At 36.0% G+C, this 22,011-nt stretch overlaps 2 protein-coding genes across 7 annotated transcripts in view; one reads left to right on the top strand and one right to left on the bottom strand.

The window, feature by feature from the left end:
* The window catches only part of FGF14 (fibroblast growth factor 14), a 401,680-nt gene extending 382,413 nt beyond the window's left edge, over positions 1-19,267 (top strand). For all 5 annotated transcript variants that reach the window (XM_064646102.1, XM_064646100.1, XM_064646106.1 and 2 more), the window contains 2 exons: positions 9,414-9,612; positions 12,529-19,267. In XM_064646102.1, coding sequence (XP_064502172.1) covers positions 9,414-9,612; positions 12,529-12,665 — 336 coding nt within the window. In that variant the 3' untranslated portion in view covers positions 12,666-19,267. The remainder of the gene's footprint in view (positions 1-9,413; positions 9,613-12,528) is intronic.
* Positions 16,185-22,011, bottom strand: part of ITGBL1 (integrin subunit beta like 1) — a 139,032-nt gene continuing 133,205 nt past the window's right edge. For both annotated transcript variants that reach the window (XM_064646098.1, XM_064646099.1), the window contains one exon: positions 16,185-20,493. In XM_064646098.1, coding sequence (XP_064502168.1) covers positions 20,402-20,493 — 92 coding nt within the window. In that variant the 3' untranslated portion in view covers positions 16,185-20,401. The remainder of the gene's footprint in view (positions 20,494-22,011) is intronic.

Raw genomic sequence — 22,011 nt, 5'->3', positions numbered from 1 at the left:
CAAAAGGAAACGATGTTGAACATCCATCATGAATCAATTCTTTGTCTGGGAGGCTAAGGTGTGAATTTACCACTGCCTTGCCCTGTGGCCAATTCCATGCATATCCTAAAATCTGTGGTCTGGCTGTGCACCCTCTGGACAGGTGCCAGGGAGAGAGGCTACTCCCTGCCCCAGCATCATGTCCCTGCTTCCTGCATGGCAGGCACATGTATCCCCAGCAGGAGTCAGGCTGTTCCTGAAGACATTGCCTTTAATGACATCCCTGTAATGTCCTCATGGTGTGATCTGTTCATCCCAAATTCAGGGCCCTAATTAAGGGCCTTTGAAGATCAATCTACATGTTGGCCATTGCTTTTAGGTGATGGTGGGCATGGCATGGCACTGATGTGAACACCCAGAGAGTAATGTTATGTATTTACTGCTTGGTACTTGCTGAAATCTCTGGCCAGGGAGCTGTGTAATTCTTCCTTTAATCTCAATGTAAAATTTAGCTTTTAACCAAAGAGAGTAACTCACTTTCAGTTCTAAAAGCACGTATACTTTTATCAGACATGCAAGTAATTGAAATGTTAACTATTATCCCCCAATGAGGACCCTGAGTATTTTTATATCAGTTTTCTGTGGAGTGTAGTATTTCAGAATTTTACCTCTACTTTATAATCCAATGTAGATGAGATTTGAGTCAGTCATGTCTAATAGATACACAAGCTGAGGTACCAAATAACTTTTTGGTGAAAGGTATGCAAACTGTGTGTTGTACAAGTTGTGAGCCTAAGCAGTGTCAGTCAAGAAATAGATACTGTGTGAGTAGAGAAGGGAGATTTTACTTTTTTTTTTTTTCAAATATTACACTACTTTGTTATTACTGATAGGAACAAACAATTAAATACTTTCAATAGCCTTCTAGAGGCATTGGTAGGTTAGAAAAATAAAACAGAGAGGTTTTTTTTCTCCCTTGTCTTTGTAAGCATGACTCCATTTAATTCATTTCAGTTTCTAAAAAAGCTTTGCTAACAGAAGCGGGTTGGCTGAGGCAGGGGATGCATGCATATCACCATGAGCAAATATCCTGCTCACTTCAGAGCTCTGATAAAGTGGTTTATACAGAATCCTTTTACAGTGTCAGGCTGCAACCTGTGGTAGCTTGGTTGTCCTATGAACATACAAAAGTGTCTGATTTATTTCCTTTCGCCATTTCTGACTGGTTAATGGTGTGATGCCATTCCAAAAAAATACCTTTTAGTGACTGACGTTTTATTTCCCATTAATTGTTAGCTAAAACACAAGACAAAATGGATTTTCTTTTGTCTTTTGCATTGATTCACTACACAGCTTTTGAATGTTTGGGTGTGAATCTCTGGACTTTAAGTTTCTTCTGATAATGGATACTTGAAGTAACAGCTGTGTAGGTGTATAAAAATTAAATAATAACAGGAACATATTTTTAGATCTATGAATGAACTAAAATATATTAAGCGAAAAGATGTTGTGAACATTGCTATTTGCATGAGAAACATACATAATACACTAGCAAGAATTTTAGGATTTTTGTCTACATTTAATAATTTCAGGCAATAATAAATAAATAAATTAAGGCAACTGTGCTCTTGGGTCATCTTTTCTGGGCAGACATTATGTGGCAGGCAGCACTCTCTTGGGTGTCCCATATTGTGTGCACTGACTTTTTATGTTTAAGTGCAACAGTGCTAAAAGCATCCATCTCTATGAAAGAATGAAAATGCGTAAACCAGGAAACAGTACAGAATATTTAAGAGCCTGTCAGCCTGTCAGGTTTTGTCTGTCTTTCAGATTTGATATTCATCATTTTCTGTCTTCTTGTTGGAAAAGGAGAGAGGAAAGGAGAACAGAGAATTGATTTCGAGCCTTTTGTCTTCATATGTGGAAGCTGCTTTGGAAGGAAACAGGGAAAGCCTGTTGAATATTTACAGTTGTGCTTCCATGCTGGAAGGAAAAAGATGGGCAAAAAGATTCACAGTGAAAGAAGCAAGAAATTGCTGTTTCTCCTAAAATACGTATTTGCTGTATAAAAAGAGTTAAGGAACAAAAATCTGAAAGTTGTCTCTGCTCCCTTTACTTCCTATCCTCCAGTGGTCAACTGCAGCTTATATTGAATCATGAAAATAAGAGAAGACTTTGCTAATGCATTTTTTCAGAGAACTGATTATATTCTTTACAGAATAGTTTTGCCTTACACAAGTCTCCTCAGACTGAGGTTCCTCTGAACTTACCTTCCATGTTCTTCTTATGAACACCCAGCGTAAAACAGCAAAAGGTTAAAAAAGATGCATTAGCAAGAAGTTCTAATTGACCTACCCTCCTGACTTTTATTTATTCCAGCCCCTGTCTTTTATAATAGTTAGTTTTTAGAAGGTATAATTCATTCACTGACAGGTCATAAAAAAAGGCTGCAAGTAGAAAAACGAGCTCACAACTGTAAAGAAAAAAGAAATAGAAAAGAGTACACTAAAGTAGGCCATTTCTTATAACTTGAATGTTCTTGCAACTTTTTCTAACTGCTCAGCTTGCAAGTGACACCCATTTAAAACTTTCATAAATTCGCACATCTTTTGGAAGGAACATGTAGAACTGAAAGAGCCTAAAGTGAACCTTACAAAATACCTTTGAATTTGCATCTATTTATGTTTACTTTTGCATTTTTACATAGTTATGGATATGTCATATTATCATACTCAGGAAGGTCTGCAAAAACACCATATATATGAAAATATGCCATCCCATCTGACTTCGAACAATAGCGTTAAAAACTGTGATCAGTTTTCTTTATCCAATATTTCAGTGTATTGGAGAGGAGAAGAAATTTCATTAGTGGTAAACAAATAGAAAAAAACATCCTCCTTGGTTCTTTCTGGGTACTCAGCCATTTAAATAACTACTTTGCTCTTTTCTTTATAGTTTGTTTTATTTGAGGCATTTGGATTGCAGAAGGTTGTCTACAGAAATGACTGTACGTGTCTGAATGAACTTGTTTCAAAAAATTCCACTGTCATTTGGAAAGGCTTGGTCTATGACTGAGTGTACTCTGTATGCCTCCTGCATTATTCATCCGTAGACAGAATGGTGGATCCATAGGCAACCCGATTAGAATTCCTTCCCCAGCCCATCACGGTTTGTTTCAACAGCTATGTTGTTAAATCCTTCCTTTCAGTCTCTTTATTTAGTACTGTCCTATTTTTCCCTTGACGCTGACCTTTTCTAGCTGAGAACCTGGTGCTATCTACAAGCTGATGAATTGTGGCTGTTCTAAGTGAAAGTGACCATCAAAGACAGGATGGTTTACTCATGCTCTTCTCCAAAATTTCTCATAACATACTGGAAAAAAACATTCCCTACAATGCATGCAATTTCTCTCACTTGTGCCTTAGTGTGTCTGTCTTTCTTACTGATACTGGATTTCTTTAATCATAGATGCCGTACAGGAGACAAAAGGTGTCTTTCTGTGTTGATACAGCAAGAAGTTATAGTTGTTTAAGCTGAAGCCTTAAAGCAGATTTCTACTGCAAAGAAAGGGAAGATAGCTGCTGAGGATTAGGTGGTGAGGAGATTGAATATCTCATTTTAGTGATACAGGGATTCTCGTTGCATTTCCTTTAAAGCCAAAGATGTACTCAAGCCAGAAATTACACATTTCTGTGAGAGCTCAGAGTTGAACTGAAGCAAAAATTAACTTCACTCTCCTTTATATGTCTGTGAGGATATTATACTTGACCATACTCTGTAATATGTGGTGGCTGTTGGTGTGCTGCAGCCATTCTTAATCCATGGTTAAAAATTTGGCTTCTTGATAATATTTCTAGAATTAATTTTGCTTTTTATATTCAAGTGAGGCAACACTTTTTTAGTGGTTCTTCTTTTGAGCATTTGGTGAAGTATTCTAGTTTTCACACAAGTGCCATAAAGACAGTTTTGAAAATTAGCAACCTTTTCCAGACTGCTGACCCAAACTTTCCCTCAACTTTTAATAACCTCTACTCATTCACTCCTAATGTGAGGATTACATTTCAGATATTCCTGATGGACTGCATTTCACAAACATTAGTTCATTTTTTTGAGTCAGTTGTACAACTTTAAATAACTTTATATAAGCATTTATATATCATAAATGCTTATATCAAGGAAAATTTGTTCTATTTCAACCACGTCCCACTGAGTCAATGACTCTGAATTGTAGGTAGTGATCAAAAAAAAATACCTGGGCAGTGCTTGGAATAGCTACTATGTAGAAGGAGAGAGAAATATATGACTTCTCCTTAGTGTATATAAGTAGCAATTTGGGATCATTCTTGAAGTTATTATTTAAAATTTGCTTTTATCTGACATCATTGTTTAGTCTTACAAATGGTAAGTTTATGCAAGTGATGAGCATGTGCTCTGCTTTCCATACAAAATATTATTGCCTTTAATAAATTATAGTTAAATATGGCCATATCTTCTAGTTTAAGCGAAGCAACCTTTATGAAACAAGGAAATTTTTGTAATCGGAGCTGCTTTATGTTTTGTTTTGTCCTTATTACTCCCTACAACTCTCTGAAAGGAGGTTGTAGCAACGTGGGAGTCAGACTCTTCTCCCAGACAACTAGTGACTACTAGGGCAAGAGGAAATATCCTCAAGTTGTGCCAGGGGACGTTCAGGTTGGACATCAGGAAGAATTTCTGCACAGAAAGGTTAAGCATTGGTACGGGCTGCCCAGGGAAGTGGTGGAGTCACCATCCCTGGAAGTGTTCAGGAAACAACTGGATGTGATACGTAGTGCTATGGTTTAGTTGACAAGGTCTTGTTCAGGAAGAGGTTGGACTTGATGATCTTGGAGGCCTTTTCCATCTTTAACGATTCTATGATTCCAATCTGGACATAAAATTAAGCCAAATTCGGGCTGTATTTAGTATTGGGGGTTGGATTAGATGGTCTCCAGAGGACCCTTCCAACTATAACTCTTCTGTGATTCTCTTAAACATGCAGGTATCTGTTCAAACTAATTTTTGTTATTTTGTCTTTATGTATGCTGTGCGGCTTTTATTCATTACCTTAATTTAGATTCTTATGAATGTAAATGAATAAAATAATTGCTACATTATCAAATTACCATTAATATCCCCACTAATTAGAATTCCAGTAAAGTAAGTGTTAATATTTGCAATAGCATTGATTTGAATATAATTTTGCCTAAATTTAGACAGAAGTTGTGTTTTGTTTCTTTACAAGCAGTGATATTCACATGTTCAAGTCTTTAAAAAAGTTAAAAATGAGAGACAGGAATTGTAGCTAAAAATTTTGCTTTTACATGCTGACATCTTTACTGAACTCTCAGTGTTTCCTTAAGAAGAGTCATCCCTGGTTTTTACCTGCATGATATCAACTCCTATTTTTTTAATTTTCTTTTTAAGTCCACATGTTTAGTAATCTTCCAGAGGACAGAAATAACATCAGCTTAGAAGAGCCAATAATGGTGTTCTCTGACTGTTGTAATCTACTAAGGAAATTTTCCATCAGAAGATGGCATAAAGTGTGTGAAAGTGGTTCGGAGTATTTGCTGCTTTCATGGGGCATCTGTAGGATTGCCAGGTTCAGCTAGTACTGCTGTATATTTTGAAGATTTGTTAGTAAAGTGACCACAAAGTCTGTAGTGGTAGCTAAAGTCCTATGTTCCTTGGTATCTTATGTGGCCAGTTTGCACATAGAAAATTCTGCCAACTTTGCTTGTTCTTGTTTTTATGTTTAAAAATTATGGGGTTTTTAGGGGGCTTTTAGGCCCAGATCCACTAAATGTCTTCTGAACGTACAGGAAATATAATATAAGTTTCTCCTTAATCTATAAGGTAAGTAGCCATGTGTTGCTGTGTTTTCTGCCATTTGAAGAGGAACTAATGCACAAGATCATTTTGAACTGCAGACTTTTGGCCAGCTTAAATGTTGGAAAAATTTGATACTATATTTGGGAAATCTTTAGTAATTTTTTTTCTTACACTGGCATTTGTCAAATAGGTATACTGTAAGAAAGTAGTCTAACTCACCTAATTCAATGTGCAGCAAGTCAGAGAAATATCAATTTAGATGTATTCCAGGTCTCGTGCAGGAGAAGCCTCAAGATCTTACAGATTTTGCTGCACAAATATGTTTATGACAAGGCCTTTTACCTTTCCACTGCACTGCAGCTGTTTTCTGGGATCTCATCATTTCACACCTCATTTCACACTGCAGCATTCTCCCTTTCTCACTGAGAAATACAGTGCTACCCCCTGTGCTTTGATTTAGCCATTTGCTACTGTGCCATATTATTGATTGGCATTGAGGCCTAGCTTCATCATGTCAGACTTCAGCCTCTGATTGACAGAAAGACATTACTTGGTAGGGAATTCATCTCAATTGTCATCTGAATTACTTTCCAACGTTCCTTATATCTCCATGTTGACACCACAAGTAACCTGAGCTCTGTTGTTCAGACACTCCCAGATGTGAGAAATGGATAATGTGTGTGGGAGTTAATTTTATTTCTTTTGTGTTTTTTAGGCATCACTCTTAACTTAGAAATATTCAATTTCCACCTGAGCCCCAGGGAAGGTGGACTTTTCAAAAGTCTCCTTTTGACTAACTCTTTCCTCAGAGGAGCTGATGGCTGCAGTTCAGTATAGTAATTGTCAGGTGCCTAATTTTCATTCATGAATACTCGTCACATCAGTAGAATTATTATTCTACTTTAAAGTAACATATATTTAAGGGACTTTTTGACTGAGAGTTTAACCCAGCAGAATTGCATCCTAATATACTGGATAAAAGCAAACCCTGCCCAAAGCTGTTACTACCCAGATGTCTGGAGTTGGATAGCTGCAGTATTTCTAGGCAGAATACAGTATTCAGGTTTGACTGTTCCTTAAAGGGGAAAAAAAAAATATCAGACTGTTACTGTGCTTTTCATAACTACATAATAGTAATGATGCTAGTTTGTCCATGAGTAGACAAGTAACAGCGCAGAAATAATCCATTTTTTTTCACCTGGTAAATACCTACCATTTTATATGCTATGCACTGTCAGAAACATATGGCCCATGCCAAAGAAGTCAAAGAGGAAAGAGTTGGGTTTGATTCAGAGAAGGGATATGATTTGAAAGAGTCTTGTTTAAGTATGGTAATGGATATTGTTAGGGTAAAACACACAAATAGCATTTAGAGGCAGCCAACCATCTCTAGTACAGAGGAATATAGAATGACAAGCAGCTTTTGTTTATAGCAAAAAAAAAAAGTGAATATTGGCTAAGGAGTAGTGTTTATGGTAATTGAGCTTTGCAAGGAAGTAAAACTTTGTGGGGAACACAGGGGGTAGCATTTTCAGTGAAGTAGGTAATGAGGAGAGCTGTGTAGGCATTTCCTGATTAGCATCTGCTGTTTCAACAGCTGAGAAACATGACTCGCATGTAAACACTTGTGCTAGGTTTTAACAGGCATTCCCTCTAGCATGTCACTGCCTTCTGGTTTCATTTTCAGTCGCCTTGAGCCCTACTGTGATTTGAAATCAGTGGAGGAGAAAGGAGACTAACACAAACAACAGGTGTCTTAAAGTCTTGGAACAGAGAGAGAAAAAGCCCCATGGCAAAGGAGAAGGTGCAGTTAAGGTGTTTCCTGTCATTAGTATTCACTGCTTCTGTTACAAACTGTATTTGCATTTATGCACGTGTGTGTGTATGTGTGTGTGTGTATATATATATATATATATATATGCAGTTGTGCACGTAGGGGGTAAAAACGTTGTAGTACATAAAGATGCCCATTGCACATATCAGAGAATTTTTTTTGCATCCTGTGAATGAGTGTGACCTATAGACACTAAGTGTACTGGCTCACACAGCCAAAGCAACCTATTTTAAGGCAGGCTCACAAGTCATTTCCCATATGCTACAGCAACTGCTTTTAGTCTGTTGCTGCATAAAATACATTAATTCTTTTTATCTGAGGTTCAAAGATGCTCCGTAATTGAAAATGCTAATAGTATGCCTGGTGTTCATCAAAACAGCTTTGCTTACTGGCGGTAACATAAGCCATGGTAATATGAACACTATGTACCCCATCATACAGAAGAACTTGGTTGTGCACTAAATGACATTTATTGCAGATTCAGAAAAGTCTTTCATCTGTGCTTTTTGGTATGGGGAGCTATGTCTTTAAGGACTTTGATTTCCAGAAAGTAAATCTGTGATAGAAAGAACTGTGAAATTCTTACAATATATAGGCAGCTGGGGATGGCATAGAGACCCTGAAAACATGTTGCCTGCTGGGTGTTAACTCAGTACTGCATGGGGCCAGGAAAAAAAGAAATTAATAAAAAATACTGTGAATGGAGAAGTGAAAAGATATGATGTTTTCAGATTTTTTTACTGCTTGGGAAAGATAACCAAAAGAAATATAAAAAGAGTATTCAGGGTTGAGAACTTTGCTCTCTGAAAGCTTAGCAAGGTAATAAGCTTTTCCCTCTTTTCCGCATCTACCTCTTCCTTTCATGTCTTATTTCTTCTACAGGCTTCAGCAGATGGATCCACAGAAAATCACATCACACAGAATCTTATTTTCTTGTGATATTTTAAATGTATTTTTATTTGCTTATTAACTTGCTGGTTTTTTCAAAGAATTTTGGTAATCTCTATCTCAATGTATGTTCACACTGTTTATTTTGTCAGTTACGTATGTTATTAAAATATATATCTATGTTTAAATTATTATTTTGCTACTGCTTTGCAGAAGTTTGTATTTAGATTAACCTATAGAGAAAGTTTTTGGACAACTGCTGTTTCTAAATGTGACTACTGAAAAATATTCCACCTCTGGAATGAATGCTGAGAAAGTCAGTAGGAATTATTTTTCTTTGTCCAGGAATTTGTACATCAAAATAGTATTTTCCTGTGGTGTTTCAGGCCATGTGGATTCCAGGGCATGATATATATCTTAATACATTAGTAGAAGCATTTTGAGCTTCAAATATCAGTTGTTGTAAACCAGAGGAAGTTTGCTGCATTTACCATGTTAGAACAACTGTCATCTCATTAATGCTATTTATTTTAGCATAGACTTTCTTAATCTTTATAAGAATATCCTATCTGAAAAAATAAGCACAATAATAATTATTCATGTATTTTGAAAATTTTTTTATGTCTGTATAGCTTCCTTTCTACTTTGAAAATGTACTATCCCTCTTGCACAGATGGGAAAACTGAGGCATCCATGGAAAGTTCACCTAGAGGTCTTCCAGAGGAAGACAGAACTCCTGTTCTCAAAGCAGAACCTTATTATAAGTCATATATTAAACTTATCAAGAGGTATTTGTAAATTAACTAAACAGAAGCCGCACTTTAGAGATACCATTTAACATTTACTTTTCCTCCCACAGGAACTTTTTACACCAGAGTGCAAATTCAAGGAGTCCGTTTTTGAAAATTATTATGTAATCTACTCATCCATGCTCTACAGACAACAGGAGTCCGGGAGGGCCTGGTTCTTGGGGCTGAACAAAGAAGGGCAGGTCATGAAAGGAAATAGAGTGAAGAAAACAAAACCAGCAGCTCATTTTCTACCCAAGCCATTGGAAGGTGAGGCTCAGTCCATTGCTGGTAGACCCTCCTATAAATCTCACAAGAAAAGGGAACGATTTCTAAAATGCCCTTTCTGAATGTGTGTGCCTTGCACAGGGGCCATTACTAATGACAATCCTAAAGATTCATGGAACAGTTTTGTGCTTCAGCATAGTGATGATAGAAAGGGCATATGTAAAAACATTTTTCCAGGGATTAAGAGGTCATTCTATAAGAAAAGAACTCTTTTGTGGAGGTGCATTGTGCTGCTTTTAAAATATTCTGTTGGTAGGGACAAAAGCTGTTGTGAGTCTTGCACTGAGAAAATAGTCCTTTTATTAGGCAGAATGAAATAATGGATATTGTAGGATAATCGGGAGTTATATAGGGAATGGATGAAATGTCAGCATTTCAAAGTAAAAGCTTTCTAATACAAAACACAAAGGTCTCTTTATGAAATAAATCATGCTGTGTTACTTTGCCAATTGGTGTAACGTACATAACTTTTGTAAGTTGCCCTTTAAACCAAGATAGAAGCAAATAACAGTCACAGTAACCTTACACACTAAAATGATGTCACACATTCTCTGAAAAATGCATCCATTTATATCTTGGAACTTTTGTCTTATCCTATGCATTCTGCAAGCCTCTATAAACCTATGCTGTCTTTCTTTTCTTGTCCTGATGGCACTCCAAATTTTACTGTTCTTATTGCTACACATAGCTTCAGTCATTCTGAAAGTTATCTCATCACTTAACATCTGAAAATATGTCTGAGTAAATTTTTGATTAGACAATCAGTTTGTTAAATATTTTAGTTTCATCATAAAGAAAGAATCAGAATAATCTAAGTTTTGACTTCATTTTTGAACTCAGGTTGATGCTTTCTTGCTTTTCTTGTCTTGTAGAAGCTTAGACAATGCATAGAAATAACTTGATTTATATTGCTGTAAAGAACTGCTCAGAGACTTTTGGATCTTTGAGCAGTAAAGGTATTTATTGACAGCACTGGGAGCAAGCATGGTTTGCACCACAAAGAACTTCTCAAAGGTTTCACACAAAATCAGTAGTTTTTATACAATTTTCATATATGATTAAATGCATATTTGTGTGATTACAACAGCTATCTATACATATTAATAACAGGCAGATTATAGATGGAGCTCAGGAGGGGCTTGGAGTGGTGCTTCTCTTGGCCCTCAATCTTGGTGGGAGATCCGCTCTTCCTCTCGTGAGTCTGGGGTCTCATCTCATCTTCCTCATCTTGACCTTCCTACTTTTCCGTTGTTCTCGATCCACTCACTGGAGCTTGGAGAAAGCCTTGGCTCCAGGCCTGTTTCTCCTATTCAAATGTCTACTTTATCTTACTGCATCCTAATTTATTACCTCTAGGCCTATTGTATGCTTCTTCTACCATTCTTTTAAGCTCTAGTCCAGTAGGCAGAACAGAACAAGCACAGATCGTTTAGATATTGGTAGTTTCTTAGCAGACCAAGATATCTCAGTTAACTCTTTTAGGCCTGGCTCCTGTTTCATTGCCTATAAGAATCATCAAATATGATAGCTCTTCTATATAATTCCTTACTTTATAGTTCCATCTCATGTTGTTCAACTTAATAGTTGTGTAGGTCACAGTGTTATTTCATCAAGATCTTCTAATTAATCAACTAAGTGCCCTAAACACAGTTATGGGGCATTCTGAAGACATAGATCATAACCAGCCTTATATACTCTAAAGAAGACATTAAATTTCAGTCTTCTAGAAGCCATAAAAGGATGTAGATTATGTCACTGGAAATGTTAGAACAAGTATTTGATTAGTTAATGATGCTATGGGGCCCTTCATATTTATTATGAAACTTCACACCACTGAAGATCAAGGTCAGTACTTTGATGCTCCAGCCTCCTTCTCTAATTAGCCAAGGGATGAAGGAATTGTGCTCTCTATGGCAACACACAGCCAGTCCCAAAGTCATAGTGTGATGATTAATTCCTTTGACTGCTTTGACATCTCTTTTAACATTGCTCTGATATAAATAAATGCTACTGAAGTTAGGTATAAGTGGAAATATTACCTGATTCAGTGACATGGAAAATGAAATTGAATTATCCAAGAGCATTAATCATTAAGGCAGCTTAATGCTGGAACTGTGTAATTGAATACATGTATTTTTCTCAAAGGATTTGAAGTGGTTAGATAGGAACTGAAGCCCCGGGGCAAACTTTTAATTCCTCTAAGAATTCAGTTAGTAGTTCAATCTGGAGTTTTCTGCGTTTCTACATTCAGTAGAGATCAGTGGTTACTGCATACGTTTTTGCAAAGGAGGAATTAAAAACCCCAAACCTTCTGTGTACTCTCCACATCTCCTGGATATTTCTTCAGGATACAACTGAAGAGATCATAGCCAAGTTCCTTAGATTTGAGAGACTGATGTACACATAACTTTGTAGAACTGGATCCTGGCCTAGTCTTGCAAATATGACTAAAAAAGAACACAAGTCTAGACAACTGTATTGTATGATCCCACTTTTTAAGTACAATCTGTCTTATCATGTTTTACTTCTAAAAGCTTGCATGTTTATTTAAGGGGTCTATATATATACATATGTGTATATACATCTACGTTTTTGTGTGTTCACTTTATGCAAAGATAGAAGAGTAGCTTTTAATTTCCAAAAATCTATAGTGTCCATCAAACAAACAAGCATGTAGTTTCCTACTGTGTTTTTAAGTGAGATGAAGAAATGAGAATTTTGGAGGATCAAGAAAATCTATCAGTGATGCAAAACAAGTGTCTGTCAAAATAAATAGTTTCCCTGGTATGCAAGAAGAACATCCTACAATATTAGTTATTATAGATAATTATTTGAGATGAACTCTTACATGTGATACATTCTTAAAAATGTTTCTCCCTTTCTCTTCTCTCCCCTCAGTTGCCATGTATCGAGAACCATCTTTGCATGATATTGGAGAAACAGTGCCAAAGGCTGGGGTAACTCCAAGTAAAAGCACAAGTGCATCTGCAATAATGAATGGCGGCAAACCAGTTAACAAGAGCAAGACGACATAGCCAGATCCTCACAGGTGTTGTGACTTACTGAATCTCGAGTACAGTTGAGCGATTTATCCTTGCCAGACTTCCTCTCGGCAGAGTCTGTGGATCAGCTTGCAGCAAGTCACCGACTTGCCTGTTGCTGTTTCTGAACTGAGTTGTTGCAAGTGGATAAATCTCAACATGTAGCTCTACCCAAAACAAGAAGACACCTGGACAAACCAGCTAAACTCAGACCATGGAATGCCCTACCAGATATTGGAATGCCTTTTTAATATCTTTTCTGTGACTGTGACACTTCATGTGAATCACATACTTCACAAGTACACTTGATACCTTGCCTGCTGACAATTGCCCATAATCCCTTTTTGAGTCCACTTTCAGCAAAATCCATGTGTTTAAGTTCTATTTTGTAGCACACAAATAATCAAGTAATTTCTAGTTAGATGCTGTAAACCTGTGCTATTATGAATTTCTCTCCTTCCCTTTTTTATAAGGCTGCTCGCTCCACTGTTTGTGAACTTTTGCAGGGATTGTGTTTCTCTATAACTTAAGTGTTGCCGGTGGCTTAGTTTTGAAAGCAATCAGGGAATCGGAAGCCTTCAAAAATCTATTATTACAAATTATATCTATAAAGAATAGGATTGTTGTCTCTGGCTTACAATATTGATTAAATGTGAATACTCTTTAGTAAAAGATACTGTGCTTCTGAGGTTGGCATTGTAGTGGAGGGAAGAGTGTCAAACACAACCAACGGGGAGTTTTATGAAACACGTGTTTGGCATCCCCGTATAGTTTCTTTTTGTGTGTGTGTTTTATACATATCACAGGCTTACTGGTAATGGTAACATTTGCCTTGCCCAGCGAGCAAGACCCACTCACTTTTGGGAAAGTGGGTCCAAAGAATTTTGTAGGCCTTGTAGGCCTGAATTAAGGCTCATTTTTCATCTACTAAATCTTCATTGTTTGAAAAACAACCACCACCAATTAAAAAAAAAATAAGTAAGACTATTCAGAATTGTGCTACCTAAATCCATTTCAAATATAATCCTTTCCTGTTTTTAAGGAACTGAACTTAATGCCATTGTTATTTTTGGCTGAATTCCACACCTACTTAGCAAAGCATGGGCAAGGATGTTGTGTTCTTTTTTGCAGCACCAATGCAAAGGGTAGTTACAAATTATAGTTTAATATTTCTGGTGTTTAAAAAAAATTTTAAAACTGGACATATTACAAAACTTTATTTTTGTTTTTAGCTAAGCATGCAAAGTCCAGTCCTAGGTATTTCACTGATATCCCGGTATGTACCTCCACCCAGCTTCTGAGGATAACATGCCCACCAAATTGCTAGATTGAAGGTGCCTTGCCTTGATCTCTATATACTGTACTTTCTCCTACATCAATCTAGAAGAAATGAAAAACATTATAAAATTGAAGCCTTGGATCATTTTACCAGAAACAACATTAACCCCTTGAGTTTCTCCCTTGTGAACAATTAAGCCAATGTTATGGGGTGAGGTGGGCTTGTGGGGGGGAAGAATTAGAGAATGCCACAGAGGTGCCACTGAAGTTTTTGCATGCTTAGTCACCGGCTTTCAGGAGATTAAAAATATGGGCACTCTCTGTATGCTTAAGATGGAATTTATTTCTCAGAAATGGCAGCAAAGATCAAACTGTATCTCAGTCTGGAAAACTGTGTGGCCTCTTGCTGTTACCTTGATATTTAAAGACAAAAAAGGAGGAAACCATCCATTCCTTTTTTAGCACTGTATTTCTGGCAATTTGTTTTACCACATCTTTGTGCTGAAGTCCCTAAGAGAGGCTGCTGGTTATTTCAAAGTCCCTGTCTGCTCAGCTGAACAACTGATTCAGTCTAAATGAACTCTTCATACTAGTTTTCAAATGTGTTCTGTTTTTATAAGAAACTCTTCAAGGAGGCTACTGTAAAGCTGCTAAATTCTAGATAAACTTTTTTTTTTTTCTGTAGGTCAGACTTCCTTTTGTATATGTGCTATGAGAACAGCAAGCTAATGCTTGATGTTGGGTCTTTCTAGGGAGGGAATGAGTTAAGCATGAAGCCCTCTATCCATGTAGGGGAAAACAAAACAAAACAAAACAAATCTAAAACTGTGATAAAAATGCAAAGAAACTTTGACTTAGACTGTGCCCTTTTCTGCTAGCACTAAATATGTGTGCATGGGGAAAACACCACTTTATTAAAAACTTTGGTGTACCCTTCCAATCCTATCTGGTCCAGTGGGATTTATGCACCATCCCTGAGAAAACAAAACCAAAGGAACTCACATGATGAGCTGGGGGCTTCCTCTCCACCTGTAGGATTCATGAGAGGCAGCAGCCATGATGCTGTACTATCAGCTGGGTCCCAGGGATGGCCCCGGGCCTTCCTACAATTATAAGAGGAGCACTTCACAATATTTCAAGTAAGGCAATACAGCTGAAGGCTACATTCTCTCTCACCTGATTCATGAGGAGTGAATACACAAGTTCATGTCTCATCCAGCTGTCTTTTTACTCCCCAGTGTAAGAGCCTGAGGAGAGACAGGGCTGGAAAACTGGCTGAGCAAAGCGAGGAAGTTCTGGTTCGTGGCTTGATCCTATATAAGTATTGTTTTCAACACTAATCTTTTGATCCTGAGTAACTATGATCTGTGAACCACTTTGGGAGTCTATAATTAAGGCCAGATTTAATTTCTGCAAGTTGTTAGTGCATACTGGAAATACAGCATTTTTTTAAATTATTGTTTTCTGATTTTGTTGCTGTGGGCTAAATTCTTATGTATGTTTAATCCAATGAATAGATGTCCTATTTTTTTTTTATTATTACATTTTGTTTAAACATAAAAAGTTGTCTTTGTGCTTTCTTTCTTCCCTTTTATTTCGTCTTGTCTCATCTGTTGCATGGAAAGAGGATGGCAAGGATGAACTGCATGTTGTAGGTTGTATCTGTCAAAGAACTGTTGGTCAGTATTACTAAATTTACGAACATATATGCAAAGAGTTTGCATTGTACAGTTTGTTTATTCTTATTTGATGTATACACAGATTCAAAATGATGAATAAAGCACTTATATGAAGGCATATATGAAACCAACAAAAAAGTTTATGTAAAAAGTAGACTGCGCAAAACATCACTGCACTGCCCACAGGATGGTGAAACTTCATGTAAATAGGTTGGCAAACTCAATTCTCCCCCTTTACCATGCCAAAGAAAATTTTAGCTCCTTAATATAATACCTCTCTTGCTGTTCTCCAGAATAAGAGTTCACCATTTTCTTCCCTCTAAAATTAATTTTGCTTTTAAGTGAAAGCTGTTTTCAACTGTCTGTTACTACTAAAGTACTGTATAGTAAACCTGATGGAATAAATTTGTATTTATAGACTGGGGGTTTTGTACTTACATGTGCAGCTGCCTGTGAATCTGCAGCCTTCCAGATCTTTTGCATGCTTGCTTTGTATTTTATTCTTCTGGGTTTTCTCTAATTTCTGAGAGACTGTTTGCACAGCAATCTAACCTCATCTTACCATTTTATATGTTAACACTGCATATAGTCATTATCTCTTCCCTTTTTTTTTAAGTCTGTATTTCAGCTACAGTTCTGTTTGGCAAAATCAATCACATCTTCAGTTTCAGAAATCCAGTTTTAAGTAGATATGAACTATTTCAACAAAGCACCATTTTGTTGTACTTCAAAAGTTTTATAAATACACAAGAATCCTTATGAGATTGCTCACATGATAGAGCCTATAGAAAGGGCTCTAGCTCCTTTTAAGTGCTTTGTGGTTCACATAACACAGCCTTTGCTTAACTTGTTGGGGGTTTTAGCCATTCTCAAATGATTTTTTAATATATTGTCATTTTCATAAAGTTTAACTGGTGTAGTCATGTTGATTCTTACTAAACCTCTCCCCTCTCTCCCCACCGTCTCACCCTCATAAAGATATTCACTTTGACTATGGCATATACCTGACACAACACTAAGAACTCTGGCTTTATATATATATATATATGTAGGGAAACTTTTTGTCTTAATTTAATACTAGTTTAAGCAATGAGATATGAAATCAGTCAGTTTGGTCCATGCAGTAAAAGTATGTCTTGCTGATCCTTCTGTTTATTGGTATAAAGAAGAAATTATTCAGCTCCATTCAAATGGGAATGCAAATAAAATTAGACTAAATGAGAAGGTTCTCTTTCTTTTAGATGACCCTTTAGATAAATTCATATTCTGTGCAATGCATTCTAAAATGTTTAATAAGAGGGGTTTTTTTGGTGATGACTAATGCAAATGCTATGACTTATTTTTAAAGATTTAATAAAATTTTTGTTCTGTTACCTAGTCACAGAAATATTCAACTGAGCTTTCTTCATCCCAGTATCATGTAGCTGTATCCTTTAGCTACAGTGAGATGTCATTCTGCTAAGAAGCAATGGGCAAATCATCAAAAAATTGAGAGCAGGTACATGATTAAATGTTCATCTGCCTGTTTCTAAAAAAGAGTGTGGCCACTGAAAAAAAGGGTCACAAGCAGGTTAATAATTTATAGAAGCAAATCAATCCACAGTTGTTTTATAGCTGATATTACAGATAAGTTATATACAGTAGGCATTATCCTGCAAGTCTGTTATAGAAGCATTCAGCACACTTCTGGATTGTGTTCTTTCTCTCATAAGAAAGCAAGGACATAATATTTTTTTCATAAGGTTTACTAATTTAATCAGTACAAAATCCTCATTTATCCAATTTGATTTTGCCTTTTGTCACAGGCCTGGGAGAAAGTTTTTACGGTCACTAGCTGTAAAGAATCAAGCAGTATGTTTCACTTCCTTATGCCTCTTCCTGCTTTTACAGTTTATGTATCTAGAATTCCCATCATACAGAATGAGGTGTAAAACAACAATTTGATATTACAGCTATTATATTCACATATGTGGAATAATAATCTTATTTTTTCCAATCTCATTTTTTAGTGAGAAAATCAGCCACAAAACAGATCTGCTGGGTGTTACACCACCAGTTACCTCAACATGAAGAGGGGAAATGTTCAAGCAATGTTATAAGACACAAAATAAAAATTGGAGAAAAATTAATGTGAACATTACATTTTTAATAGTCTTAGTTAATACTTTATGGTTTATAGTAATAGCACCGTTTTTTTTGATAATTGCATTTTAATGAAACACAGAGAGTAACCGTTGTAGATATCCTATTTTTTTTTCCATATGTAATATAAAAAACAACTTGGATAACAGAAATACTGTGGCTGTGTAATCCGTCCAGTAGTCAAAATGTTGGAGTTGATTGTTTTTTTCAAAAAAACCCAAACAAACTAGAAATAAGAATTAACTTACATTCTTTAAGTATATAAATTTAAAATTAAATCAAATTACAAAGTAAAATGCATCATATACGATACTGCAGCCAGCTAAAGAATTGTTCTTTTATATATGAATGAGTATCTGAAATACCACAGCTGGTCTACAGTATATATAAACCTGCTAATGATGGCATGAACAAGCCAAAAGCATCTACTGACACCAGATAAGAGTTTTGATTATCTGATATTTTCTTATTACTGTACTAAATACAGATGGAAGAAAATAAAGGAAAACTTTGTATCCTTCACTGTTTCCACTCTGATTCAGCAGATGAATGTATATGCAAAAAACCCACTGATTATAAGGTGATTCAGGTCAGCTGTATTCGTAAATATATATAAAAGCAACAATCTGTGCTCTCCAGACACTAGGGTTGGCAAAATGCATATATGCTAAAACTTAAGAAAATATTTCTGTTCAGTTCCATGGAGCTTAAGGGTTACAAGTATAAAATATAAACTAAAATTTCAAGATGAGTTTATTTTGGAGCTTTATACTGTATCAATATCTTTTAGAACTCTGTCTGATATTTTGGTTATCTAACAAGAGAGCAGGTAACAGCTTTAGGATGTATGTCTCATTACTATCTGCAGAACTTATATATAAATTGGATGTTTGGTGATTATGCTCCCTGAGAACATGGGTTTCACAGGCTTCATTTTTAGAAAGAAATAATACAGGCTAGCTAAAAAAAAAAACTGGGTGAGAGAACAAGCAACATGGGAAGGGGCAATAATAAGGCGATTAAATAAATTTGAAATTTTGCATTCTGTTACGTGTTCTGTAGCATTGTATTTTCCAATTTCAAAACCGTCCTTTCTAAAAGAAAACTAATTTCTAGATAAATAATGGAAATACATTATTTGGTTGATACATAGTTCCATTATTTCTGAATCATGTACCTCTTCTTAGGACCTTGGCACCTAAATGCCAGTGTTACAGTTTGGTATCTAAAAGAACTATTTTTCAGCCATTTAATCAATTTTCTCACTCAATCATGATTTCACAAAATGTAAACACTTTTGAAACTAAAATGTGTATTTCTTCTTTTTGTTCTAAAGAATTCAAGGGCTGCCAAATCTATGTGTACAAAAAATTAAGAGACTCATATGTAAATAAGTTAGGGAAGTCCCAATAGTTGTGCATCATTCATTACTCAATGTGAATTTCACACTGAGCAGCATTTCACCATTGGAAAATAAAAATAAAATTTTTGTTCATACCACTGCTTTGTTTGTATTTACTGTATTAAAACTTTAATTACTTTGTTGACATTGTCCAAATGTCTTTGGCTGAGACCAAGCTGCTGCATAGCACAGACGATTTTTCAAGTCAGTTGACTTACAGGTTTTCCACTTCCATAAAAGCAGTTAAATTCAATGAATACCATGTGTGACAGTGTAATCTGTTCTAAACATTGATTTCGAATAGTAGACAGAATTTTCATCCTGAAAGTGACATATTTTCATTTTCAATATAACAAATTTTCATTTACTTTACTTTTAAGAGGCAACTGTACTACACAGAACAGTGTGATAGAAGTATATATGAGTTGCAGAATACATATTCAGAATAGGCAATCACACATTTATATCTTTATTAGTTTCCTTCCTTATGTTCCCATAGGTTATGTACTTGAAAGTATTGTAGTATGTAGATTAGATAACCAACTTACTAACACATTAACCACAGAAACTAAGTTTTTTTGTGGAAAAGGGTCTATTCAAACATTTTGGGTCTTCAGTTTATGGGTGTCTTGTAATTGGATCTCAGATAATTATTTTACCAAACAAAAAATCATTAATGTTTTTTTAGGCTTCTGTACAGCTTCTTTCAATTTATGAGCTGGTGCATAATCAGGATTGTTAGAAAGGAAAAAAGGTCAAATAATGTATTTTTCCAACACCATAAAATTAATCAAAGTAGTTATTTGACAAATATTCAGCTAGTGTTACTCCTCTACAGGGGTATTGTTAAGATTGATAAGGAGAGGTGATGACCAAGTAAATAATGTTAAAAAAGGCTTTCTTATGCTTTTTCCAAAGGTTGCTTAAAGAAACAAGCATTTTAGATATAATCTCAGTTCCACTGAATTTACAAAAAAAACTCTGGAGGAGTTCCACAGGGCCGGTATTTTATGACTTCACCCTCTAGAGCTGGGGTTGTCCTGCTCCCTTTTTTAGTTTTTTTGATGCATTTCTTTAAGGAGCAGGTCCTCAAACGTGTTCTAAGGTACTTAAAACCATGTATGTGTGCTTACATGCACACCCACACACTGAGCACTTCTGAAATTAAATGTTCTAGCAGCCTAAAGAAAAACAAACAAAAAAACCTCCTCAGTCTTTAACACCCTGCATTAAGGGTATTCTCTCCCCAGCCAGATTTCACAAGCATTTCCATTCCATCCTTCCCAGCACTCACAGTTTCCACAGCTACAAACACCGTTGCCTAGAATAGAATGAATAAAAGGCAATTATCATAATTGAAATGTACTACATTAAAATGTGTTTTATTGGAAGTAAAAAGCCATGGTAAAGTAGTTGCATTGTTCCTTTATTATTCCCCTACCCCTTTTTTTTTCCCCTTTGGAAGGAAGCAATTATTGTACCATTGCATTAAGAAATCACCCCAAACCTACATTTTCAAAGCATTAATAGCATTCTCTCAATAATTCCATCAACCATATTGCAAATATTGTAATTGTGTATTGTGTAGTGCAATTGTATACATCAGTATCTGTACCCAGCTGGTGAGGTTCAGTGTTCGCACTGTGCCTCAAGGTAAAAGGTAAAACAAGATTACTTTTAACTACTACAAAGAAAGAAAAAGTCATTAAAAGTTACCAACAGAATAGCAATAAAACCATCACTCTAAACATGAAAAACTTTACACCTACCTTTTCAGGAGTGCTATACAAATAAATCATATCTCAAACTCTCTATTAAGTGAAAAATGTGTTGGCCCTACTTTACAGTAGGGAAACATTACATACTGACACCTCTATTTTCATTTTATTTAAATATTTTTTATGACTCAAATGCTCAGCTTGAGACAGCTACAGCATGAGTTTCCAATGTGAACTCCTCTTCCTACCAGCTTTATGAAGATTCATGAACAGCCATTACAGCTGAAGATAAGACTTCTGCTGCCGCTACACTGGCTACTTGCCTCCAGAAAAGGACACTTGCTAATAGAGCTAGCTGGAAGACACAATTTACTAGTGTCAGCCCTCCCACTCTCACTCTAATCAACTTGCAGATTTCTTCCACATCTAATAAATGCTGGCAAAATTTTTCTAAAATTAAGACTTGTAACAGGAAGAAGCCAATGAGTTAATTTAGCAATTCCCGTGCTGCTTCTTGTCACTATGTTTATCGTGAGGGCTTGTTGGCACCCTGCTCGTTTCTCTCCACATCTGCCACCTCAACTTTCAGATAATGTTAAGATGAAGCTGCCATAATCATTAATTTAATCATCAGCCATCACATCATAAGAAAAGTTATCGTGCATTTCAGGCTCCCACCAACAATTGCATGATTGCCAGGAAGGTCTGTTAACCCGCACAACTACGCCTCCGAGCCACCAAGGATCATCAGAGGACTGAATTTTGTCTGTGACTTAAATTTACACACATAGAATGTCCAGTAGAAGAACAAAGGCTAAGGAAACCTCATGATCGTAATGCTGACACTACGTCCTTTGCCAAAAAAGCAGTAGCTTGTAGTCTATTACAATGAGAATTGTTGATGGACGTAACAGCTGACTTACTTATTTAAATTCATGCTCGGGCTTTCAACTGTTGTTTTGAAACCTTAAGTTGATTATCACACTGCATGAAGAAACAATTATAGCAGATTTGAATAACCAGCAAATGCACTTCCTCTGTCAGTGGGGAAAGAAGTAGCTTGGCTTTGTCTAACATAATTCCCATCAACACAGTTTGTTTCCTGAAGCAATTAAGTGTTA

This window comes from Pseudopipra pipra, chromosome 2 (assembly GCF_036250125.1).
Source record: "Pseudopipra pipra isolate bDixPip1 chromosome 2, bDixPip1.hap1, whole genome shotgun sequence".
NCBI classification, from domain to species: Eukaryota; Metazoa; Chordata; class Aves; order Passeriformes; family Pipridae; genus Pseudopipra; species Pseudopipra pipra.
Note: the sequence above shows the minus strand (reverse complement) of the source record. Positions and strands in the feature narration are given on the sequence as shown.